Here is a 25,709-nt window from a genome sequence, read left to right on the forward strand (position 1 = left end):
CCACCAATTCTATATGTTGCTATTGCTTTTTTTAAAAACAAAACAAAACAAATCAAAATGGATGCATAAGTTCTTCTGCTTAGCAGCTGAATGTTTGACATCTATGCTACCCTGGCCACCCTGTGAGGAATTGAAACACAGTGTGTTTATGCAAGAATGGGCAGTTCTGCTTAGGAATCAGGAAATGGTCTTAAAAGGTTGTTAGCATAGCTGAAGTAGCTTTTGAACTCAGATGAAATATGGTCAGTATTTTAAGAATCTTCACATTGTTATTAGAAATCAGAACATGTTACAGGTTCTTATTTCTAATAACAGAAAGATTTCATAGAGGTTAGCTTAATTACACTTTAATATGTATATAAGAATAAAGCAGATTGCATGAAGCCATCTACTGAGGAAGGTAAGGTTTAGATGCTAGAAGTAGGAAATTATGCAAATAAAAAAGCATTAAGTAAATGAAAGAAAGAGCAAATCTTAAGTACATAGAAAGGAGGTGGCTTTGTTTGCTTAGCTGAAGTAGCAAAGTTAATAATTCTTATAATGCGTTATGCCTGTATTCATATATGCAAAAATGCATGTAAATAAATCGTTTATTTGCATTACACTGTCAGAGTTGCCTAATTGTGGGTGTAATGGAAGAATGTTTGTCCTCAGCCTTCTCAATAGCTAGCAAAGGACAGGGGGACTTCTGCTGTCACTGACATGTTGGCTGTGTGGAGAAGAACTTCCTAAAAGCAGTAACACGAGGTAACTAGCTGTGAGATGAGGCTTCCAATGTACCATCTAAAGTACAAATATTGAGGTGTTTGAACAGAGATTTTGTACACATTAGATGCCCAAGACCAAAACACAACAATAAAAACACTGACTTGGACATGATCTCATCACAGATACAGCAAAATGCTGTAGGCTTTTCCATGTGAAGGCTTTTAAGGTCTGCTTCTGTACATGCCTGGAAATGCCCTACGCTGTGCATAAGCCCTGAACTGATCCAGAAGTTAGTTGTCCCTCTGGCCTACCAGATTCAAGCTGTTAGTGTTCATCTGAAATTTCCTGTGGCTGCAAGGCAGGTATCACCTAAGATACCCCTTTCTTTTTAAATCACCTCTGAAGGAAGAGCCTGGTGCCAGTGTCTCCCATTTATTCCACTTTTTCAGCAATTAGGGCCCTTGTCCCAGCAATCTTCTCGAGAAAAGATGGCCCCAGCTGATAGCAAACACAATGTCTGAAGTAGGATGCTCTCTACCCACTCTGGTTTTGTGGACTATGTTTATAGAGAGAGCAGAAAGGTAGGAAACACCCTTTTCGTGCCTGTGCTAAGGCTGCTGATCAGAGAGAATAGTATGGTGTTGGATTCGAAGACTACATATATATTAGTGTTTCCCACATTCTAGCTGAGAATAGCTTAAACTCCATTTAAGCAAGTCAGACCCTATTGGACCCTATTTGGACCCTACTCTGAAGTATCTATTTCCACATATGGTACAATGAAACTAGACGGAAATCATCCTCCATAGGTGTCTTGGGAGAAAGTTGTCTGCCATAGAACATACATGCTACAACAGCCAGGACCACAGTGTGAAAGTGCATTTTTACATTAAGCCTTGCAGCCACGATCCTCAGGAGATCTGGACATTTAACTTCCCGTGATTGTGACATACTGCTGAGAATCAGTCCTTAGATCCACTAAGAGAGCTCCATAAAAAATCCTTGCTCCATAAACTAACTTTTATTGCATTTGATTAGAAGTGGTTTATACAAAGAATGCAGAAAACCCCTTGGCTAGGCAGGCTCTCTCCTAAAGCTTTTGCAAAGATAAAGATACATAAACTACATAGCTGTGTATCTAAACAACTTTTCACCATTAAATATTTAAATGAAACAGCTTTTGCTAACACTGCTGATTAACGTGTGTAGACAATTGTTGTGGTTAACCCCAGAAGGCAGCTCAGCCCCACACAGCTGCTCGCTCAGTCCCCCCTCAGTGGGACGGGGGAGAGAATTGGAAGGATAAAAGTGAGAAAACTCGTAGGTTGAGATAAAGACAGTTTAACAGGTAAAGCAAAAGCTGCGCGCAAACACAGCAAAATAAGGAATTCATTCACTCCTTCCCATCAGCAGGCGGATGTTTAGCCACTTCCAGGAAAGCAGGGCTCCATCACGCGTAACAGTTACTTGGGAAGACAAATGCCATCACTCTGAACGTCCTCCCTTCCTCTCTCTTTCCCACAACTTCTATTGCTGAGCATGATGCCATATGGTATGGGACATCCCTTTGGTGAGCTGGGATCAGCTGTCCCAGCCGTGTCCCCTCCCAGATTATCATGCACCCCCAGCCTCCTCGCTGGCAGGACAGTGTGAGAAACAGAAAAGGCCTCAATGCTGTGCAAGCACTATTCAGCAATAACGAAAACATCCCTGTGTTATCAACACTGTTTTGGTCAGAAATCCAAATGACAGCACCATAGGAGCAACTATGAAGAAAATTAACTCCATTCTTGCCCGAACCAGTACAACAATTCACAACCATGGCTACAAAAAGAAAATAATCTCACAGCAAGTAATAGAATTTACAGTAGCTCAGCTCTCTATTCTCAAGATACAGATAGGTGATGGGACCAACAGGCAAGGGAAACAAATCCAGAGTACATTTGCTATATATTCATTCTTTAATGTCCCTGTCTAGGACTTTAGAGCTATTTTCAAATTAAACCAAAACATCTCCTGCTGCTCTTCTTCAAGAGGCCACTCCAGGTAGGTCTTTGTGTTCATGATCTTCCGCAGCTTGCAGAACCTCTTGGGAATCGCTTTGCTCTGGATGGGCTCCAGGAGGACGAGAATCGCTGCGTCGTTGTTCTCGTCAAAGAGGCGGAAGTGCGAGAAGTCCAGCTCGTATTTGCACCACTCGCTCTGCACAAAGTGCTCGGACAGCACAAAGAGCGTTTTGTGGCTCTTCTCTATGGAGTCAATGATGTTGTCCACAATCCACTTCCCGGGCACAAAGTCCCGCTTATGGAGGCAGAGCCGAAAGGGGGGGCAGGCCTGCTCCAGCTCCCGCACCATTATGTTTTCCACCCAGTCGGAGTCGTTCTCGCTGTAGGAGACAAAGGCGTCGTAGCAGATGTCCTTCGGGGGGGCTCGCTTGGGCTTCCGCTTGGCTTGCAGCCATGCCCACGTCATTCTCAGGTACCAGACCGCGTGGTACTTGTAGCCGACGGCCACGAGGACGAGGATGACCACGAACACCAGGGCGCAGGCCAACGACACCACGAGGGACCTGTGGCACTCCATCAGGGAGAGGTGCACGGCTCCAACCTGCGCCCCTCTCACTGCCAGGGGAGAGTCACAGACGTACTTGTCTGGCCACCCCACCAGCACCTGGGCTATCCCAGCCTGGTGCTGGATGAAGGAGAGGAATTCACAGGAGCAGATGAAGTTGTTATCGCTGGCATCCAGCAGCTCCATTTTCTTGAAGGACTCAAACTCTTCCCTGGAGAAACTGTTGAGCTTGTTTCTTCGGACTGACATGGCCACTAAGTTAGGAATGGGTGCGGCACCAGGCAAGGTCTTCAGCTGGTTTTTTGCAAGGTACAGCTCTCTGAGAAATGGGAGCTGCAGTCCAAACTCCCTCAGGTTGTTAGCGCTAACGTCCAAAACTTCCAGCGTCAGGGGAATGCAAGTTGTTAGTTTAGGAATTTGAGTGCTGGAGAGATTCAAATATTTCAGGTTCTTTGGCCATTCACACACATCTGGAATCTCACCAAAATTATTATGGCTAATGTCTAAGAGAATTAGGTTTCTTAGATGAGACAAACTTTTACCCGTCATTTCTAAGTCACTCAGTGAATTCTGACTTAAATTTAGAGTTTGTAGTGAGGGCCAACCACCAGGACAGGCCGAATGCTCCAAACTCTGGTCTCCAAGCAAATTTGCACTAAGGTCAAGATACTGTAATGACAGAAAATGTTGTGAAAGTCTGCATGGTACCAAAAAGACCTTGGTGTTTACAACTGTGACTTTGGTAAGGAGAGACAGTAGACCTTCCACAGCCCGAAGATCTGTAAACAAATAAAATTTTTCTATGGATAATTTCTCTATTGTCAGAACTCTAGCAGTCTGTGATTGGTTTGCTTGAATTTGTATTGCCCATCGTCCAGTTCCCAAGAGTCTACAGTCTATCAGCTCCACCTCCACTAATTTTGGCATGTCTTCTAAAATGCTGACAATCTCAGGCACGGTAGCATCTATTAATAAGGTCTGTTTAAAAGAAATTTTCTTTGCAAAAGAAGAAGACATGACTCTCAATAGTTGCATTTCAGCAAGTATACTGAATGCTATTTCTCTCACTTCTAACCAAGTGACAGAGTGCAGAAGGTCCCTGACAATTGCTGAGAATACATTAGTATTTCTTAGGTTTATGATCATGTGATTTATCTGCTTAATCGATTTCAAACTTCCCGGCTCGTACTGACTGAGATTGCCACCATCAATCCACAACTTGTCGAGAAGCTCAATGCCCTCAAAGTTCCCTTGCCTTATCGTGGAGAACTGCGGGTTGCCCAGGTAGAGAGAGCTCAGGTTCCTCAGGCTAGAAAAGGGGGAGTTTTTCCCCAGGTCTCTGTAGGAATTGCCTTGAAGGTGGAGGTGCTGGAGCGAAAAAAGGTGCCCAAACCACGCAGGAGACAAGTGAGCCAAGCTGTTATTTGATAAGTCCAAGAGCTCCAGTTTCCCGAGGGAGTGAAACGAGTCCATGTCTATTAAGCTGATTTCATTGAACTGCAGCAGCAGGGCTCTCAGGTTCACAGCCTGCTGCAGGTCCTGGGATCGGATGTGCTTTATCCTGTTGTGGGCCAGGTTTAACACTGTGATTTTGCCTGTGAGCCCTGGGGGAATGAAGTCCAAACCCAGGGAAGAGCAGTTGCAAAGCTGAGTGGCATCACATGAAGGACAAGCCTGCTTCAGCACTTGCTCTTCAGAGAGGTTTGCAGCTAAGACCATGTAGAAGGCCCACACTCGCCAGGTGTGTGTAGTTCTTGATTTGTGTTTTGTTTGGTTGAACATTTTGCTGTAGGAAACAGAAATGAGAGAAGGTTGTGTCGATTTTCAGTTTTGAACAGCAACTGAAAACAATTGAAAACTTGTGCAATTTTATTATGAAGTTCAGATTCAAATTTTTTCTTGTAAGAGTTATCCTGCGACATTAGTCTTCCTCTTCTACTTCAGCTGCTCAGCCCTGCAAACATGGCATGCATCAAACATCTCTGGAATACAGCCATATCATGTCTCAACAGCCATAAAGGACTGTTCTCAAGGTCCTGCCTTTTCGTATGCGTATTGGCTATGGCTCTAACCTCTTACGTCTCTCACATTATGCCTCCTCTCAGCAACGAAGCTACAGCTGGATGTTTCAACCCTGAACAGGGGAAGATGGTTAGATCATCAATGATCCAGACAAGGGGATTGAGTGCACCCTCAGTAAGTTTGCAGATGACACCATGTTGGGCAGGAGTGTTGATCTGCTTGAGGATAGAAGAGCTCTACAGAGGGACCTGGACAGGCTGGATCAATGGGCTGAGGCCAATTGTATGAGGTTCAACAGGGCCAAGTGCCAGGTCCTGCACTTGGGTCACAGCAACCCCATGCAACGCTACAGGCTTGGGGAAGAGTGGCTGGAAAGCTGCCCAGCAGAGAAGGACCTGGGGGTGTTGGTTGACAACCGCCTGAATATGAGCCAGCAGTGTGCCCAGGTGGCCAAGAAGGCCAATGGCATCCTGGCTTGTATCAGCAATAGTGTGGCCAGCAGGACTAGGGAAGTGATCGTGCCCCTGTACTCGGCACTGGTGAGGCCGCACCTCGAATACTGTGTTCAGTTTTGGGCCCCTCACTACAAGAGAGACATTGAGGTGCTGGAGCGTGTCCAGAGAAGGGCAACGAAGCTGGTGAAGGGTCTGGAGCACAAGGCTGATGAGGAGCGGCTGAGGGAACTGGGGTTGTTTAGCCTGGAGAAAAGGAGGCTGAGGGGAGACCTTATCGCTCTCTACAACTACCTGAAAGGAGGTTGTAGAGAGGTGGGGGTCGGTCTCTTCTCCCAGGTAACAAGTGATAGGACGAGAGGAAATGGCCTGAAGTTGTGCCAGGGGAGGTTTAGACTGGACATTAGGAAATATTTCTTCACCGAAAGGGTTGTCAAGCACTGGAACAGGCTGCCCAGGGAAGTGGTTGAGTCACCATCCCTGGAGGTATTTAAAAGACATGGAGCCATGGCGCTTAGGGACATGGTTTAGTGGTGGACTTGGCAGTGTTAGGTTAATGGTTGGACTTGATGATCTTAAGGGTCTTTTTCAACTTAAATGATTCTGTGATTCTATGATTTTAAATGCTCACAGCCTTCGCAGCATCAGCCTGCACATCTAGTATGGCTACCCGGCAGGCAGAAGCCCGAACAAAGCATGTCCCCCCCACCTCGGCCCTTCGAGTGGGCTGTGGCTTCCACCACTGCAAACTTTCTTGGAAGAGATTTTGGGGTCCCCCGCATGGAGTCTCACCAGCCTCAGGGCTTCTAAAAGCAAAGCTGCGTAGGCTCCTGGCACACCCTTTTACACACTGTATAAGCAATTTACATTCTTTACTGGAAAGGCAGAACTGATATGCGACCAAACAAGTCTATCACCCTTTTCTGTAAATCAACACTGGTAATAGATGGGAATTGAATGTTACCATCACGCTATAAACAGTGGATATAATTACAACAATACTGATTTTAATTTACAGAAGGGCTGTGTTTCTGCCACAGGTGCTAAAGAACATTTCACCATTGGCTACACCAGAAAATAAGTCGCTCATTAAAGCTCACAAGCTGCTGTAAACAGTTCCAGTACTGCAGACGAACAGTAGCCCCAAATCCTGAAGAAGCAGAGCGTAAATACTTACCTTGTGCACTGCAAGCTGTGTTTCAGTCTCCTTGTGTGCTGACTGTGTACTCTGGGATCCAAGTGGTCACCTCATACCTGCAAGTACAACAAAAGCTGGAAACCCTTTGGCAGGTCTGATGTGACGACAGTCCCGGAGTGAGAAAATATTTCAGCCTGTGCTCCTCAAACAAAACTTTATGTTGACAGTTTCCCAACATCCTCTACTCAGCCAGTGAAGCATACCAGTTTGCGTGGCTTTTCTTTAGCGGCTGCTCCCCTAAGGAAACCATGGCTTCTGAAGAGTTCGGCATTGTCCGGCACACATGACACTGCCCTTCAAATTCACATTTCAACCACTTCTATCACTGCTGCTGACTAGGGACACAAAAATGAGCACGGATTGTGTTCGCACTCTCTTTGCAAGCTGAAATTCATTGGCAGATCTCTCTCCCTTTGCCAGTCATCGCCCATCGCTGGAAAGGCTGATGCAACCATTTTGCGCAAGTCATCCTGTCACAATCACTTCCTCCAGCATTAAGTGCAGAAATCGTTCCTAGGCAGAATTGCATTCACCTCCCTGCATCTCTACCGTCGATACTTATTGTTTGGTTATGCGTTGGGGGGCTGTTAACAGTACTGAGCAACGGAACATCTCTGCATATAAATGTCGGAGTCAAATTGTTTAGTGAAAGAGGGTACTAGAGAAACACTCAGCATCATTTCATTTCCTAGGACAGCACAGTCGTATGGCACCAACAAATAGAAAATGCGTAAGAATGGGAATGATGCTCTGTCTGAAAAATAAGACAGTTTGAAAGAGAGTATCCCTCTGTAAACATCCAAGGCAATTTTGAGAGGGGAGGTTTGATGATATTTATTTTAGCCTGACTGAATGGAAACACACGGTTGGTCAAACGGCCAAGCATGCTGCATGCATAAAGGGGTAGGGAGTCTTCCTACCAGCTCTGAAAGGGAAAGCCAGTAAATTCAAACACCAAACCTTCTTACTGCAGTTTCCATTTTTTTTTCTGTGTGCAGAAATTGTCACGATCTGCTGCGCGCTTGCACCGAGAGGTACCTGCCTGAGAGCAGACAGACAGACAGATTCCTGCCACCTGCCACGTGTCAGACGGCAGCATCTGTGTGCTCGAGGGTGGCAAAGCCCAAGCAGAAGCCCGAGTGTGTCTCACAGCAACCTTCAGTCCCACTGTCTTGAAATTAGCGTTGCACATTAGGTTAAGAACTTGATGCTTTCCAAAAAAATTAATTGAAAGACTGAGAAACCCTTGTCTCTTCTGTCTGCTACAGAGGATAGATGATAAGCATAACAACGTTTTAAAATAGAGACAGAGCAGCTGTGGGATGCAGCAGAGAAGGGAAATGGTCTTTTAGCGAAGGGATGTCATCAACTTCCCCAAAGCTACCCCTTCCCTCTAGCACCTCTCTGCTGGAATGGTTCTTGTTCTTCAACAGGGAAGACTTTCAGTTTTCAGAATGTTTAAAAATGTTAATTTAGAGTTTGATGTGACTCATTCCTATATGTTTTTGCCATCCAAATTGCAACTCCTTGATACAGTTAAATATAGTTAAATTTGTGAAGTGCTTTGGAGAAGAAGACCACCTATGAGGCCATGTACTTCATTGAATGCGAAATGGGCATGCTTTTCTATCTGCTACAGATTCACCACCACGCATTTGTAGAGACTCGAGGTAAGCGCCAGCTATTTTTTCAGAAGTACCGGCTCTCTCCTAACATCCAGGCTCAGCCCACTCTCATCACGCTTCTGAACTGGGCCGGGTTTCTGGTTTCTCTCGGAAAGAGAAGACTGGAGTGACCCTGCCCACCTTCCCATGCCGTTCACAAACCAAGCAGTTCATTTCAGCAAGCTGCTTAAAAAGCCAAGAAATCAGGGTGCGCCTTCTGCCTGTTTCCATCAGTAGGGAAAAAAGCCTACAAGCAGCACAACTTCTTTCTCTCTCATTCCAGGTCAATTTGTCAGGAATTTATCAGGTTATCCGGAGTCAGGAAGGTCCGAGGATGCTCAAGGTGGCCAGAAATGCCCTCCACAAGCTGCCCCACACACAGAGGCAAGGTACCAGCCACCTGCCTCCCACAGCATCAGCTTCCAAATCGAGCTGCAGCCTAGACTCAAACCAACTTATTTTGAAATCAAAGAGTCTAAAGTAGGAGAAAGCTGCTGTCTTTTAAGGTGAGAATACCATTCATCTGCTTTTTCTCCACGTTTAGCATTGAACAAAGTTGCATCTTGTGGGTGCTTTCTCTCCTCCTCCAAGTTTAAGCTATGATTATCCTTCCTCTTTTATAGTGTTAAAAAAAGGCACGTGCCTCCCCCTGTGCCAGTACGTTACTTTTTCCCAGCAGAAGGGCACAGATCTGCAACGAGCCTGACCTTTGCAACTGCAGATGTTCCAAGCAGAGACACCACACAAGCCTTTGTCAGCAGATAGATAGGGTAAGACAGAGCTGTGGTCATCATTTTTGAAGCTCTCTTGCTTTAAATATTCCTGTTTATCCGACAGCAGCACAAGAAGCACGCATTTCCCTCAGCCAGCTCTTCCCTGACCCCCAGCTACCGCCTGCTCAGCATCCAGGGCCCTGCATTGCCTCTGCTGGCAGAGGGACAGGCTCCTGCCGCAACCCCCCTCCGCCATGAAACTGCCGCTGCGAGACAGGGCAGCGACCAGCGAGGGGGGCCTGTATTAGATGAGTGTTGACCAAAACAGATGTAGAAACAGAAGCATATTTATGTGGGACAGAACCCCACAGGGATGGACTTGTTGATCAAAACCCGAAAACCAAGTGGTAACGCTGGTCCTCAGCCAGTCTGCCATCAGAGTTGCAAGGATTATTCCACTGTTATATCCCCACTGCCTCCTCTTTCTGCATCCGTGTTGTGTTCCTCAGGGAACGTGGCTTTAGGATCAGACTCTGGTTGCTGGAGTCCTGCAGCCCTCTCCCCTCTGCCAGCCAGAGGCACCGACTTCTCCATCTCCTGCAGTATCTGGGCACGTCGCACTCTTTAAAGCACTTCCCCTCCTCAGCCCTACATGAGAGGATCCTGCAGCCGTTCCCTCCCTTCCTCTTATTCCTCCTGTACGTCAGCATCCAGACTCAGAGCTGCTTTCTGCTTTTCTGCTGAGAAAGGACAAGTGAGCAGTGCAGAAGGGGCCCAACCCAGGCGACACCCTGCCCCAGACCCCTGCCCTGAAGAAAAGGCAGAAGCAGTAGAAAAGGAAGGGAGCTCACGAATCTGTTGGCCAGCCTGCGATATGAGCAGAAACGCTTTCCAAAGCTTTGCAAGCAGCGCAAAACTGCTTCCTCATACTTACCCCTGGTAACCAGGATGTGCCAGCGCGTCGGCTCGGCCGCAGCGGTGCCAGCTGGGCTGAGCCCGGGGCACTCTTCTCCTAACCCCCCCTGGAAACGGATGGCGAGGAAAAGCGGTCAAATCTGTGCTTGCAGTCTTTGGAGCAGAAAGTATGATACTTGTGTAATTGAAAGCAGAACGGATTGGCATCCTTTCATGGTCCTGGAAGCAGAGCCTTGGCATGCGCTGCTGGTGCCTGTGCTTTAATCTGACTTGCAGGGCTTCGGGCATTCATCTTCAAACTGCAACAAAAAGGAAAATTATAATGAAAAATAAACAATTTAAACTTTGTCGTGTTCTGTATCAGGCCTACCCTGCCAGCTGCTCAATCCCTTGGTTAGATCTTCAGACTGAAAGTTTAAATGCAAAGGGGCAGATTCCCTTTATTTTTCTTCCGGGCTCTCCTCGCCCTACTGTTGTGGCAGAGTGTGATAATGCTGTGTAAATAGTTACTCATTGTGCTGGTTTTGGCTGGGATACAGTTAATTTTCTTCACAGTAGCTAGTGTGGGGCTATGCTTTGGATTTGTGCTGGAAACAGTGTTGATAACTCAGGGATGTTTTAGTTCCTGCTGAGCAGTGCTGACACAGAGTCAAGGCCTCTTCTGCTCCTCACCCCACCCCACCAGCGAGGAGGCTGGGGGGGCACAAGAAGCTGGGAGGGGACACGGCTGGGACAGCTGACCCCGACTGACCAAAGGGATATCCCTGACCATATGGCGTCATGCTCAGCATATAGAGCTGGGGGGAGAAGACGGAAGGGGGGCACGTTCGGAGTGATGGTGTTTGTCTTCCCAAGTACCCGTTACGCGTGATGGAGCCCTGCTTTCCTGGGGATGGCTGAACACCTGCCCGCCCATGGGAAGGAGTGAATGAATTCCTTGCTTTGCTGTGCTTGCGTGTGCGGCTTTTGCTTTCCCTATTAAACTGTCTTTATCTCCACCCAGGAGTTTTCTCACTTTTACCCTTCCAATTCTCTCCCCCATCCCACCGTGCTTAGTTGCCAGCTGGGGTTAAACCACGACACTCATCCAACAGCCAGCCTTCGGGACTGCCTCTGCCAAGGAAGCAGGGTTGTGAGGGTTTTTTTATCATATCTTTTCTGAAAGCATTCAGTCGGAATAACGTGATGCCGATTTTCTGCCTTAACAGAGGAACAGCTAGCAGGGAAGTTTGCAGGCTAAGACACCAAAGCTTATTCTAATAATATGGAAAGTTTTGTTTTTCTAGAACAGTTGCACCAGCGTGATTCAACAAGAGAAAAGACCTCATTTCTGTCAAAATATTCCTGATGAGTTTTTGGCTCCCAAGGAAATTGCATCAACAGAAAGCAGCCTGCAGGGGAGGCAAAGCTGGACAACACAGTTCCTTTCTTACTTCGCACTTTAGGTGGGGTGAAAACAATTTGTTTCTGACAGGAACGTTAGGATTTTCCATTACCATGCAGCTATAGAACAGTAAATACTACAGGAAGTTTTGGCCCCCTGTTCTGAAGACTACTATGACAAACACACCAAAGCCCGTTATCAGCACCACGCAAATTTGTTACTCCAAAATGAGAACTCTGAGACGACTCATACAGAATGGGTCCCCCCAGCCATCGCTGCCTGCTCCCCAGACCTGCGTGGGGCCGGACGCCGGCCAAGCACGCTGACGGGTAGCTGAGCCGCACACAAACGCTGGACACAGGGCGATCGAAGGTGCCCGCGTTGGGGCATACCTGCCACGGGACTTCCTGGCATGCTGCAGGGAGTAAGGCAAAATATAAAACTGATACCAACAACTAATGAAACTCCCCCGGCGCACGTGGGGGAGAGGTCTGTCTGGAAATACATCTGGTTGAGTATAACTTCCTCCGAACACTGCCCAGGGCTTGCTGCAGCCCTGCGGAAGGGGTCCAGCTCCCAGAGAAGATGCAGGTTTGGGAACCACACGTGGGGGCAGGTGCCCAAGACCCATAAAGAGGCTGCTCAGAGCAGCCTTGACCTCAGCTTTTCTTACAGGCTAGCTTGGTTGTACCGGCCCTTAAACTTCCCACGTTCATAACCCTGGCTCTCCACAGGCACTCCACAGAGAGCCTACTCAGGCTGTAGGACTCGGGAACCTGAAACACAAACATCACGGTACTGGGACCTCAGAGGTCAGCCCGAATGTACCTCTCATCACCTGGGCAAATGGGCTCCCAGCTTGCTGCTGCTGGGGATCCATCCCCTAAAACAGACATAATCTGGAAATCACATTTTCTTTGAATATATTTTCTGCAATTTTCATACTGTTAATTGGTTCAACATTATCAACATACAAAGCTACTTCTTCAGTTTTTTAGACACCTTCAGGAAATACCTCTGTGTAGCTTTCCAAAGTACCACTCACTTAGTATTTTGAAGGACTTTTTTTCTTTGCTCTACATATATCGCACTCTTGTTGTGTCGATCAGTTTGCTGTGCTGTACCCCAAACTATATGACAGAGGTCATCTGTTACGGGCTGCCCAGAGAGGTATTTGGAGACATAAAATGTTAAGAAAGCAAGGTGCCATGCCTATTTCAAAACAAGAATTCTGCAGGTTTCCAGACGGATCCGCAACCACCCTCGGCTCTGGCCTCCCAGGAGGCACCAAACCTGCCCACGCGGAGTCGGCACCGTCCCACCAGCGGGTCCCTGGCCACCGGGGCCACTGCAGGCACCCGAGGGCTGGGGTCCTCACGTGCCCTACAAGGCACAAGCTGCTCTGCGGGGGGCTGGGGAGAGAGAGGAACGGGATCTCTTACGTTCGCTGTTGGACGGCTTCTGCTTCATTTCAGATTACCGGGAAAGAAAATGCCCTGTCACAGCCCACCGGATGCAAGCCATCACCGGCAGGCTGTTGTGAGGAAGTTAGGGTTTAACATCCCAGCACTGGAATTTCCCACAAGGAGGAAAAACGGCTTCACTCAGCTCCGAGGAAAAGCTCCTTCGAGAGAGGCTGGACAAAGGGACATGCACGTCGGTGCACTTCAGTGCAGGAAAGGTCCAGCAAACCTTGTCTTGCCTCGTTGAGAGGAGTGCACGGACGCGTTGTGTGCCTAGGTCTATGTAGTGCTAATACACTGAAAAAGTGCTTTCTTTTTTTCTCTTTTTTCTTTTTTTTTTTTTTTTTTTAATGGAAGGGAAACATTCCTGGGAATGGGACCAAGTCATTGCAGAACCAGCTAGAGTTTGTTTCCTGTATGGAGATGGAAAACACTGTGCTGGGATGCAGAGATACATATTTAACTGCTTGTTATACCAAAAAAAAAATTGTGTTTAACCGTTGGGCAAGAATCTGAGCAGGAAATGAATCAGATCATTATCATATGCCATAAAAATATCAAGATTTTTGTATTCGTTCCAAAAAAGACAATGCCAGGATATATTTTGCACAGGCAGTTCAGGCTTTGCATTCAACTGCTGCCTCCCTCTGTACCTGATGCCATGAAATATTTCAGAGATGACAGTGCATTTCAGAAAGAGAAAACCAGTCCACTTCAAATCTTTATTTTCAGTTATTCAAGTTATTTTCAGTTATTCAAGACCTCGGAAGCTCTTTCTTCAGTGCAGGTACTTTTCTTGATTTATCTCCTATCAAAGCTCCATATTTTAAAAAATTAGGAAAAATTTAATGAGCTATTTCCAAGTTTTTCTGCAGTGGAAAAATGACATGCTTTGTGAGTTTCTTGCAGGGATTATTTCTATTGTGTTCTTTTGCATTTGTATAATTTTTTAAACCTACTTTTTAGAAGCTTGAATACGCAGAGTTGTAAGCACCCATGAAAAAATCATTTTTACTAAAAATTAAAATCCTGATCATAAAATTATGTCAATAAGTATTTGAAAAGTGTGTGTTGAATCTGACAGAGCCACCAAAACATCTTCAAATAATTAGATATTTCCAATATCTGACCATTCTCTGACTTTCCAGACTTGAACATGATTGAAAACAGACATCCCAAGCTGATTTTCAAGTACAGACTCAGCTATTTTAATCATTCCTCCTAAATTATCCTCAGATTGCATTTCTTGTTCTTCTGTAAGTTTTCTTGAGTGTAGCAGTACCAGCTTAGCAGTGATAGATTCAGAACAGACGGTGTAACTCTTGTGCCTGTACTGCAATATGACTTTTTGTCTTTGTCACAGTATCTACAGAAACACCTCATACTGGGGGATCAACCCCCAAAACATCGTGCTTTCTACTACTGTGAAATACCCACATTTACAAACTTTGAGTTGAATTCCTCTCTAACATCCAAACAAAGTTACCTGGACATGGTACGTAAGGCATGGCTGTGCCTTGTCAATGGAGGTATGTCCAGGATGGTCTGGAGACACCTGCGGCAAGCCCCACCGCAGCCAACCACGCTCTCCCAGAGCGGTGTGTTTAGTCAACAGCTTTGATGGGAAATGCTTTGCTTTGCTTTTCTTTCTTCAGGTTTTGTTTCAACCCAGCAGTTTTTGCCAGGTCATGGTGTTCGTTTGAGGAAAGGGAGCACAGGCCAGGCAGCACTGGCATGGGCTTGGGAGGGAATAGTCCTTTCTTAGCAATGTCCCATTATTCCAATAGCGATGGTCCAGGAACATTGCCAACCCTGTAGACCTTTCAGCAGGACGTAGGAACTCCAGCAGAGACCAAAACCCCGGTGCAATAGGTGATTGCAAGCACAGGGTAACAGAAAACAAAACAAAAAAACCCCCGCTCTTCACCTGAAAACAAGTAGGAAACCTATACAAAGATTGCAACAGGGGGTTGTAGTAATGCTAAAAAGACTTTAGTAGATCTCTAATAAGTGTAGGATGCATGGTAACTCATGCTTTCAAGTAATTTGGTTTGTAGTTTGCAGCTTTTGGACAGAAGAGTTATCAAAGGAAGAGGAATCAAAGGAAATATCATAGGCAAAAAAAGCAGTAAAAACAACCAACTTTCATCTCAACAGCTGGAACTACAGGACAAGAATAAGTTGCTTCAGAGACAACCATAGGGTAATAAAATTTGTCTACCTTACATCTGCTCTACTGTGGGAAAGAGCATCAAATTAGATGCACCCTCTTACCTTGTATCAATTCAGGTGCTATTCCTCCAACACGGAACTCACCATGACGTTTGCACCTGCGGGCACAAGAAGATCTTTGTTTCTTTGGGTCTTAGCATCCAAAGTTTAACAACTCTTACCCAATAGACTGGCCACCTGGTTTGTTTTCAGCTTATAACTTACACAAGTGTCAGTATAAAGGTTCTTTTCTATTTATAGAAATTATGTTACATTTGCACTTCTTTCATGTGCTATTTTTATGACATCATTTTAAATTAATTTCCTGTATGTTCCATGATTAATAGGTTCAACAAATTTCCTTTAAAATCAGTCCTCCAGAGTACTTTATTTCTCTGGGGTTGGTTCCTTGAACTCTTTGTTCCCAGCTCACATCGGGGTCCAAAAGGCCAAGCAAAGCATACCGAGATGCATGGCCCTGTGTTGAGAGGACTCCCTCTCAGTCACCTCTCTGGTGTCTCCATGTTTCCATCCCCTCTGATGTTTGCAAAGCCTTCCAGTTGAATAGCATCTTTCAAAAGTCACTAACAAAAATGCAGAGAGTAATGGGAGGAGGGACGGAGACGGTGAAGGCTGGCTGGGCTCTTCTCTCCTACTGTTGGGAGGTCTAATTTTTCCTGTAAAATAAGTTTTCCTCACAACTTGTCAGGATGAAACACAGCCTATGAATGAGTTTGACTTGTTCCCTGTTTCTGCAGGTGGAGAAATCCTGTCTCCGTGCTGGGCAGCCCCTTTTCTTTCATGGGGAACTCGGCAAGGAGCTGGCAAGCTGGTTTGCTGGACAACAAAAACCTGTGAGCTCATAACTTCTCGCCAAGTAACAGGACAACATCGATACCACTGACTCACTCTGGGTAATCAGCTCTGCCACTGGATTAAGGGAGAAGGGAGTGTTTCCATCCGTTTTGGCTCCGTACCGCTCCTCCTGCCGAAACAGCCTCCCAGCCGTGAAGGAGCTGCTTTGTGCTCTGCTCTGCCTCTTACTCCTGCTAGGAAGTCCCCAGAAGAACCCCCCCATCCCCCAGGAACGCCACCGATCATAAAATAATCCCTCCCCACTTGCTTTCCCTAACTCTGCTGGCACAACGACGACTACACACGCTGCCAAAGTTAACAAGCAGGCATGTTAATCCCTCCTCTTGCTAGAGAGTCTTTCCAGACCTGCCTAAGCTTTCTGCCAGTGGCTGCATACGGAGGCAGGTTTGTCTCAGGGCGACTCCTTATAAGCCTATCTGCAGGAGAACGGCAAGCGAGCACCTAATCTGAAAGACTAAAGCACTTGAGGGCAAGGGACCAGCATTTGCCGTGCAGCTGGCTTTTTCATTTGCGGTTTTTCATTCAGGCTGTTTACTTTGGCTGGTCATCTTTGGTAAACATCGCACAACACTGAAACCAGGAAATATCCAAAAATAAATAAAGAAATGGCGATTACTAATAGATCTTCCTTGGTCTTCCCAAGGATCAGCCTTACTCAGGCCAGATCCTGCCATCCCAAGAGGAGCAAAACCTCCCCGGGGGCAGGTCAGGGGTGAAGGACACCCCCAGCATGGGAGGCAGCCGGGATGGGGGGCTTGCCGGGGGGCTGGCGGGGCACTGGCACTGCCTGCCTTGGCACAGCCCGCCTTGGCACAGCCCGCCTTGCGCAACCACCGCCACGCCTGGCTGTGCAAGCGTTTGGAAATACAGGCTGAGCAACAGCCTCACCCCAGCTGCCCTCGAGGCACGGCGAGATGAGAGGCTCACCACCGTGCCTCGGAGGCTTCTCTGTCCTGTTTTGTCCTTAAAGTCTTGCGCTTTCTGCTCCAGAGTCCAGCCAGGGGTTTTCCTGCCCCTCCGACCCTTGCTTTTCCCTGTACCTTTTGGCACGTACATAAAGCTGTGCCTTTAGCGCTGTATTTACTCTCTAATTAGACGGACCCCTACTGCATTTTAAAGAGGGAATCAGGTAGCGAAGGCGCTGAGGTGCTGCAGGGCTGTCTGTTCGGAGAGGGGCTTGCATCCACCCCTCCGTGCTCCAATCCCCCTCCTCCAGGGCGGAAAGCCAGAAGACAGGACAGAGCAGAAGACAGGACAGACCAGAGACAACGAGATCCCCCAGCTCCCCGTCCCCGCCGATGGGGAAGCAGCCGAGAGCTGGGTCGCCACAAGCACACACGTTTAATCCGGCCTGCATTTGGCGGGCAGCAGGACAAGACCGTTCCCGCACCGGAAAGCCATCATCTTCTGCCCGAGGGGCTCTGCCAGGGGGAAATCTGCATGCGAGACAACTTGTCACAACTGCTCCTTTTCCTACAATAAGCAGGATACATAGGGAATTTCAGGGCAGGTACCCCCTGCCTGCTCCAGTCCCGTGGCAGAAGGGATTTTTTGGAACCTGAGGGCTCCCCAAACCTCTGTAAATGCTCCTACAACTGCGATACAGAAGACAAGGGGGTGCTACTTTCTCCTCTTCTGGACATGTTTTCTGAAGGAGCCAGGGGATTAGGAACTGGATTAAGCCTTGCAGAAAAGGTGGGCAGAGGAGATCAGAGTGAGGGCTTAACCACAGGACACCAGCAGGATGGTTGGCACCAGCCGCGCTGAGCATCCTCAGAAGCAGAGCCAGAGACCCAACAGGAACTGTGGTCTCCAAACCCCAGGGCCTCCAGATATGAGGTGCCAGCTGAATATGGGACACCCAGGACATAAATGCTTAAACTCTTACATGTCCAAAGGGGCACTGGGATCCCAAATTCTGCCCAAGTCTCTCCCTCTGTTGTCACTGAGGTAAGACTGCGTTGCCTAATTCTTAAAGCACATTAGAAATGTCACTAAATGTGACTTGCTGACAACCTACCTACCAAAAGAAAGCTGACTTTCTTTCCTTCTCTCTTTATTGCGGGAGACACATTAGGGTCTAATGGATAAGGCCGAATTTGAGAAAACATCCCTGCCACAGATTTTTTGCACGCATTTTGGAGGTGACATTGACCTCCAGCTTCTTGCATAGGCCTTCTGGGAACTTGACTCCAGGCCATTTTAATGGGGACTGCCGAAGAAGGGTACCGTTACCAGATCCAGGGGTTTCTTAACTGGGCGCTGTATTTCCATCACCGCTGCCAAAAATATGCTTTTCAGTCAAGCTAAGTAAAAGGTTAGACTCCTTAAAAACAAACAAACATGCACGTAGCAAACAAACCAGGCAAACAAAACAGAAGCCCGTGTCCTGGGAAGCCAAGTTTCAGTAAGATAAAAGGAACGAAGAGTCATGGTGCCCACAGCAGCGTTCCCTGCTGGTAGCACGGGGTTTGGCTTACCGAGCAGAGCAGCGAGGCACAGGAGAGAGACGGACTTTAAACCAGCGTTCGGTGTTTGTGGAAAGCAGAAGCAGCTCTTTTGCAGACAAACTAATAAAAGTCAGCATCTCACATAAGAGCAAGCCTTAGCTCAACTGTAGCTCTAAAAAAGTCTGGACTCCAAAAGGTTTATTCTAGCTTGGGAACAGACCAAACCTCTTCTGCCCTCAGAATAAATTGTATAACTGCAAAACAGTTTTCAGAATAAGTTGTACAACTGAAAGACAGCTTTCTGAGTTTGCAGCAGCTGGCACACAACGTTTCCACTTGCCGCTAGACAGTGCTGCAGCTCCCGTGGGTTTGGTCATGTTAGACATCGTACGTACAACCTGTCCGAGAGACCACATTGCAGCACAGAGCCAGCTTGTACCAATCTAAGTCAGGCATGCTATGGTCTTACTTCTCCCCATCTCTTTCTGGAAGTTAAAGCACATACCCATGAATAAGCGGATTGATCTAAACAGGGGTGGGTGCTGACATACTCAGCCCCTTGAGGAGACCTGGGCAGCTCCAGAGGCTTCCCTTCCTACTTCTTCGTCACATGAAACGCTTCCTTACCGGGCTCTCTCTCAGACCCTGGACTTGCAGACTTCTCTTAAAATCTGCAGTATGTTCGAGGCAACACTGGGTCCACAACAGTAGTAATTAAAAAAAAAAAAAAAAAAAAAACCAAAACCAAACCAGAGCAGCCATGAGGCTTTATTCACTGCAGGAATACATGGGGGAATTTGAAATCGGCAAGTCAGTGCCATTACTGTAAGGATACATTTGGCCTGTCATCTATTAAAACGCATGGCTGCGTGTGCCTGGCAAGTGCTTCAAAGTTATTCTTTTGATCTTTGCAAAGATAAAACTGTAATATTTTTGTAGGTATATGAGAACATTAGTTACTGGACTAGTTAAAAACCACTTAACTTTTGAAACTGGTGCCATCTGTTTCCTATTTTTATTTATAGAACTCAGCACTCAGTCTCTTGAGGATTTCTCTAACAAATTCCCTCTATACAAAATATCAGTGATACTTTGGCCGAGACAGCTGAACTCCTGCTTGACAGGTCTGCGGATGGGGCTGGCCAACTGACAAAGGACTACTCAGACAAGAGGAAGGCAGGAGAAGGACAGAGGGAAGGCCATCTAGGAGTCTTTCACTCATCCCTCAAGTCAGCTCTTCAGAAAGATGAATACTGTCTTGGTTAGGCTTCAGGTTTCTCTATTACAGCAAACGGCATACGAGGTTCTTGCAACCAAAACCAAACCTGCAGCTTACTGAGCTTCAGTCATGTAAGTCGTTCTGGAGGATGCTCACAGGCTTACATTTCACTAAGGAAACTAATAAATAAGAGTTAACAGGTACTTTATATCTCACGTAAGGATTTTGAAGCATTTCTATAAGCCATTATTTGGTCCTCAACAAATTGTGTGACAAATTTTAGTCCTTAAACTGATAAATTATTAAAAACCTTTCAAGTGAACAGAAAGGTTCCTTTCTTAGAAAAAAACAAACAAACCCTTCACCAACCAGTGAATGTGCAGGCCATCTATAAAAGGCACAAAGATATCTCTCCTTAATGACATTGTGTGTGAGTTGAGGGCTACCAAAAGTTGCACATTGCTGTAGGGTATTGACCTGGGTCATGAAGTTCAGCTATTGCAAGGGAAACTCATCATCTTGCCTGTGAACCTCGCTCAGAAGGCAGAAATACTTACAGACAGGAAAAGCGTGTGTCACCGTGAGCTCAGCCCCTGCAGGCTGTCCACCCCCAGAGTCTCCATCAGGTCTTTAATCTGTGTCCCAGGTTTCTGCTTGCCATCAGGAGCATCCCATCCTGTAAGCCACGGACGGCTCAGGCCAGCCCATGCAGAGCCACGACATTCAAGGCTGCAACTGAAAGCATAAGCAAACCCTGCAAGCCGGGAGAGAGGGAGGCCAGCTGCGCTCGGTGTGATGTGGCAGTGGTGAAAGTGATAGCAAAGCGCCGGGAGAAAATTGCTCAGCGGCATCTGCGTTCACCAGAGCAACAGCGTGGGAAAATTGTACAACTGAGCCTTGATTAAGCAGAAGATACCTACAGTCTGGTTTCTTGCAGCCCTGGCAAGAGCATTACATGCCAAGGACATACAGATGGGAGAAACTGAAACTCCGTACTCGAAGTCATTTGGTGAGTGCATGATCTGAACGCAGTACTAACAGTGGGAGCCCAAAGGCACACGCAGCGTGTGCTTCATGTCCTTAGCCAACGGGAAGGGGTGGTTGGTGCCTAATTAAAAGCTAATAACCGAAGGAGGAACACAAGCTGTGATTAAGCAGAGGCTTTCATCAACAGAAGTAGGGCTGGCATCTCCTCTGGTTAACAACTGTTAGCTGTCTGCAGAGAGGCAGATTGACCTGCAGGCAGCTATGGAAAGAGCTGATCGATACAAAACCGCTGCTGAGCTCCAGAAACCATTTACGCCACAACCCGGGGCTCAAGCGTCTGGAAAGCACAAGGGGAACCAAGGGGGAGTGAGGGCTTCCCACGCTGCTCCAGAAACAGGGTGGCAATTAGGTCATTTTCCATTCCCTCATATGCGCCACGCACCCCGTCGAGGGGGTGCACAGGCCGTCACAAGCAGGGCTGGAGGAAGGGTGAACCAGTCTGCATGCAAGCGGCTGGAGGAACACCACCGAGACGCCTCCTTTCTCAAGCCAGAGCTGCCGAGAAGAAAGCAATAAGCTCCCACGGCCACGCCGCCGTCTCACAGCTCTGAGAGCGGTGGGAAGGTTACGGTGTTTTCTATTTCGGCAAGGTTCCCTTATCAGCCTCAGCATCTGGTTTGCACTCTTTGGCATTTCCTAGGCTGCACTGCAAAACACCTTTCATCTAACAAGGCTGTGTCAAGTGAATGAAGTGAAACATTTCTCTCCCTAAATCAGAGCCAGCAATCGCAGCAGGTTCTCGTAGGGCGTTGATGGCCAAACGCCTCACTGCAGCACCTCAATGTTGCATGAGAAGAAGGTTATTTCTAGTTTCGAGACAGGCCCGCACCACAGCACCTGCTGACCCCCAGCCCGGCGAAGGCGATCCGCCTTCCATGTCGCCGTCTCTGGGAGCCGGAACGGGTCCAGCGCGCAGGCTTCCTCCACATCTGTGCTAACGAAGATGTGCGAAAGCATTAGCTTCCCTTCACAAACTGTACATTCAGTCAAAATTAAAACCAAACAAATGGCTCCCAGCACACCAAGCGTTTTGCCAGCGCGGTTGGAGAAACGAGGTCTGGCAGAGCCTGTCACCCCATGGGTATGGCAGACATACCCCAGAGTGTGGTGGGGATGGTCAGGGTATGGACCATCACCTTCTCGAAATCACTGCACCGGAGTTGGATTTACTGAAGAGGGGGCTTTTTGGTCACTCACGGAGGCAACACGCTCCTTCCAAGAGATGTATACGCACTCGGTTGCAAGCCAAGCCTAGCTGCTGGTAGTTTAGCTGACAATGATTAAATAACCGGTTTATGCTAGACGAGAAGCTCGTCCACACCAGCTAAAGCAGCTCATCTGGCACTGGTTCGTACACTGGGGAGGCCCCTCGTTCCAGGCCAGCGTGGTCCCTGCTTGCACGGGTTGCTGACAGCCTCCAAACACCAAAAACTCCATAGAGGTGTGTGGGGCTGCACGGAAATGCCAAATTGCCATTGCCCCCAAGCAGGGCTGCCAAAACCCCCAACAGCCCAGGGAGCAGCTCCCGCGCACAACGAGGGGGAGCAGCCAGCAACGGCCGCCCTTTAGAGCAACCCCGAAGTTAGAAAAGGTTTGAGAGTTTGTTGTTGTTGTTGAAGAAAGCAGCAAGAAATTAAATACAGCAGAGGTCACAGAAAAAGCGAGCCACATGGCGTGCAACCTACAGCAACAAAGGAGGCATTTTTGTCAGGCAGGCACGGACAGGCATTTTTGTCAGGCAGGCACTAGCTTTTGCAGGGAAAGCCACCCCAGAGATGGAGAGAGGAGCAGTAATATTCAGCTTTCAGCAGCAGGGGAGCGCCTGTGTCCACGCATTGGTGATGAGCTGCAGAGGCGGGTGCAAGCTCCCAGGACCTCAGCTGCAACACCGCCTTGTAGGGCCGGGACAATAAGTCCTTGCCCCACTCCACTCATCACTTGCCCACAATGGGGAAGAGCACAGATCGCCCACTGCCTCCCACTCCCCCACGTCCCCCAGCTCGCAGAGATGGGGTGCATTGCTGGGCCTCACCCAGCAGAGCCTCCTCCAGTGCAGGACTGGGCGACGGCTCCAACCAGCGCCAGGGACCTCCTTCTCCAGCTGGGACACCCAACTCTGCCAGCCTCCCTCCTGTCAGGAAGGCAGGGTGAGTGTTGCATTGCTGCTGGGACAGGGGGCCATGCCAGCACAGCAGTCCTGGGGAGACAGTGACCCTCAGCCCACCCAAGGGTGCTGCAGAAGAGGATGCGATAAGCCCTGCCCCGAGTCATTGCCCCCACCGAAGCGGAGAGGCAGACTGAATAACGAGGAATCAAAGGTACAACTAAACCATGCTCATGGTGACGGGGAGGTGCTGCCGTCCACCTTTTCCACACATTGCTGAAAGCAAAGCAGGTACGTGGAGAGGGCAGAAGATGGAGGTGACTCGATGACTACGAAAAATAAACAACAGGTATTCCCTGAGGCTGGGAGGGAAGAAAGCAAATGCTGGAAAGCAACGCCCAACCTACCACCATAAAGACCGGCCAAAAGCTCACCTGGCAGGACAGCGGTGCCAGCTCTGTGGGAACCTGCAGCGCTGCCGGGGCTGCAGCTTCTCAGGCACCACCGGGGCTTCTCCAGAGGCGAGGAGAAGTTGCATGCTGGAGCTGGAGGCACTGCTAGCCCCGGCGCAGGTGGTGAGCACCTCCCCCACTTCCACCCCTTCCACCCTCTTCAGGGGATTAAGATAGTTAACGTCCTCTGTAATGAGCTCATTTGCCCTCTGGCAATCGGATCTCTCAGCTGCCCTCAGAGCTTCCAGGCTCATTTCTGCAAGTGCAACAGCAAGCTCTTGCTGGCCATTGCCTTCAAGCGGCTGGAACGGTCCTACACGCCCAGGTCCAGCTGCAGAAGCGGTAGGACAGACCCGCCAATCGCCACCGTGCTCATGACAAAGCCACAAGGGCGAGCAACAACCGTGCTCCCCGGGTGAGCCTGCCTTCAGGGACTTGTGCTGTCCCCCACATGCTTCGAACCCCACACATGGTATTTGCAGCTTGGTCTGGCCAGTCTGTTGCTCGCCAGCAGTTCAAACCCGGCTCCCAGGCGGGACCGGTGGCAGCCAGGCTGCTGGGCAGCGCAAACCCTTCCCTGCGGAAGCAAGCTCAACACGGTAGCACCCCACTTACCGAGAAGGAGGGTCCCAGCAGAGCATTGCCCTCTACTACGGAGAAGCTGCACTGCATGCTCCTCTTCCCTTAGCTCTCCAGCTTAACGCTGTGAGGGGCTTGCTGCAGCGGGGCGAGGCTACGGCACCTGAACACCGCTGCAGGAGATGCTGGCTTTGTCCAAATGTTGTCTCTCATAGTACCTATAAACGTTGCAAAACGTGCCGGGAATATTCCCTGGCTCCAGGGTGGAAATTCAGGACAAACCAGGCAGGCTTGGCCAAGATCTCCTGCGTGTCCTGTCCTAGGACAGCGATAACTTGGTAGCCCCAGTTCCCAGTGCACACCTAAGAAGCCACAAACCCACTGGGAGCGGGGAGCAGGGGTGGCTGTCGCTTCTCCCATGTCTTGTCTTAGGAAAACACTGAATGTCCCGAGTTCATGTAGCATTCGCACTGGTTCGCACAAATCAACACGGAATGCTTGGAACTGCCCATGATGTTTTCCCCCTCCATAACCAGCCCTACTAGTGAACTGTGCAAGCTATTCCGCTTTTATACTGGTATTTTTGTTTTTCCCTTTGCAATCTTAAGCATTTCTTGGGTTAACTGAGAACTTCTTTTGCTGAAGTTTCTCAAAAAAATGGTACCAGTTTCAGAGCCATCAGTGAAGCTCCCAATCCTGCTGTAAGGAATTCCTGGCACAAGGCAAGAAATTAGGAGTAATTTTGCTCACAACAATGAGATGTCTTTAGAGCAACCTCTCCAGTTTCACTCCAGTAGAATTGTAATCATTTTGGTACACAGAAATTTGTAGTGGAATTATTTATTTCATCTTCCCCTTGACTGTAGGAAGAATGATTTTTAACTGAGCCCAACTCCACTTGCATTCAGTGGATTGCTAATTAAGCTACAGATGTCTCCTGATGGCAGCAATTATTCCTGGTAACCTTAATGAGCTTGTTACATTCCTTAGTTATTGTTATGAAAAGTTATACGAAATCCTTTGCCTAATACTACACAGCTCCCGGGGGAATTACTTCTTGATCTGTTCTGGTTTGATTAAAGAGAATGATTGTTTTCTTTCTTAGCAATATTTCTCAAGTTGTTTGCAGCTCATTTCCCTTGTCTTTTGCTGGCACTTTAACAACTCTGACCAACTTTTTCACAGAGGTCTTCTTTTCCAAGCATTTCTAACTTTTTTTTTGCTCTCCCTGAACTCTCCAGTGTCTTTGCTTGGTTTATTGCATGGGGTTTTTTTTTCTCTTTTTCAGTGATTTATTCTGTCTAGAACATACACGTTACTTATAACAGGGACTCGGTCAGAACTCTGTGGGGTTTTGTTGTTGTTGTTACAGTTTGTTGCAGATATAAGAAAAGCATCTCCTTACACTGGTACGTGAGGAAAAGCTTCAGTGCACGGAAAATACACATCTCCTTAAAACAATTAACAGAGTTAATGGAAGGAGCTGGGTAAGCTAACTGAGCGCAGCTTCGCACGTCCTCTCTTCTCTCCTGTGCCTTTGCACGTCCAAAATTCAATGAACATGCTACACAACAAGCAACATTATCCAGGGAATAAAGAACTTCATTGCATTTCAAACCAAATGATCACTTGTTTTTTTTCCTCCATATTTATTGTTTGCACTCCCACTCTATTCCTCCTG

General features: G+C 47.9%; 1 protein-coding gene and 1 long non-coding RNA gene across 5 annotated transcripts; one reads left to right on the forward strand and one right to left on the reverse strand.

Moving 5' to 3' along the window:
• Positions 1-2,662: 2,662 nt before the first annotated feature.
• TLR2 (toll like receptor 2) lies at positions 2,663-16,356 on the reverse strand. Of its 3 annotated transcripts, XM_072863105.1 has the most exons (5): positions 16,211-16,356; positions 15,365-15,420; positions 10,263-10,542; positions 6,931-7,007; positions 2,663-5,065 (listed from the first exon to the last, which is right to left on the reverse strand). In XM_072863105.1, the coding sequence occupies exon 5, from the start codon at positions 5,059-5,061 to the stop codon at positions 2,683-2,685; it is 2,379 nt and encodes a 792-aa protein (XP_072719206.1). In that variant the 5' UTR covers positions 5,062-5,065; positions 6,931-7,007; positions 10,263-10,542; positions 15,365-15,420; positions 16,211-16,356; the 3' UTR covers positions 2,663-2,682. The 3 variants fall into 3 exon arrangements, with proteins under 3 accessions (XP_072719206.1, XP_072719207.1, XP_072719208.1); XM_072863106.1 differs by lacking the exons at positions 15,365-15,420; positions 16,211-16,356 and adding an exon at positions 13,070-13,147; XM_072863107.1 differs by lacking the exons at positions 10,263-10,542; positions 15,365-15,420; positions 16,211-16,356 and having other exon boundaries at positions 6,931-7,311.
• On the forward strand, positions 13,741-16,774 carry LOC140652397 (uncharacterized). 2 transcript variants are annotated; one of them, XR_012042766.1, is made up of 4 exons: positions 13,741-13,877; positions 14,454-14,585; positions 15,148-15,293; positions 16,060-16,774. It is a non-coding gene; the product is annotated as an uncharacterized lncRNA (long non-coding RNA). The 2 variants fall into 2 exon arrangements; XR_012042765.1 differs by lacking the exon at positions 14,454-14,585.
• The last annotated feature ends 8,935 nt before the right edge of the window (positions 16,775-25,709 follow it).

This window comes from Ciconia boyciana, chromosome 5, assembly GCF_034638445.1.
Source record: "Ciconia boyciana chromosome 5, ASM3463844v1, whole genome shotgun sequence".
Taxonomy (NCBI): Eukaryota; Metazoa; Chordata; class Aves; order Ciconiiformes; family Ciconiidae; genus Ciconia; species Ciconia boyciana.

What these genes read in the sequence shown, in the direction of transcription:
- TLR2 (XM_072863105.1), bottom strand. Translation starts at nt 5,061, where the DNA reads ATGTTCAACCAAACAAAACACAAATCAAGAACTACACACACCTGGCGA.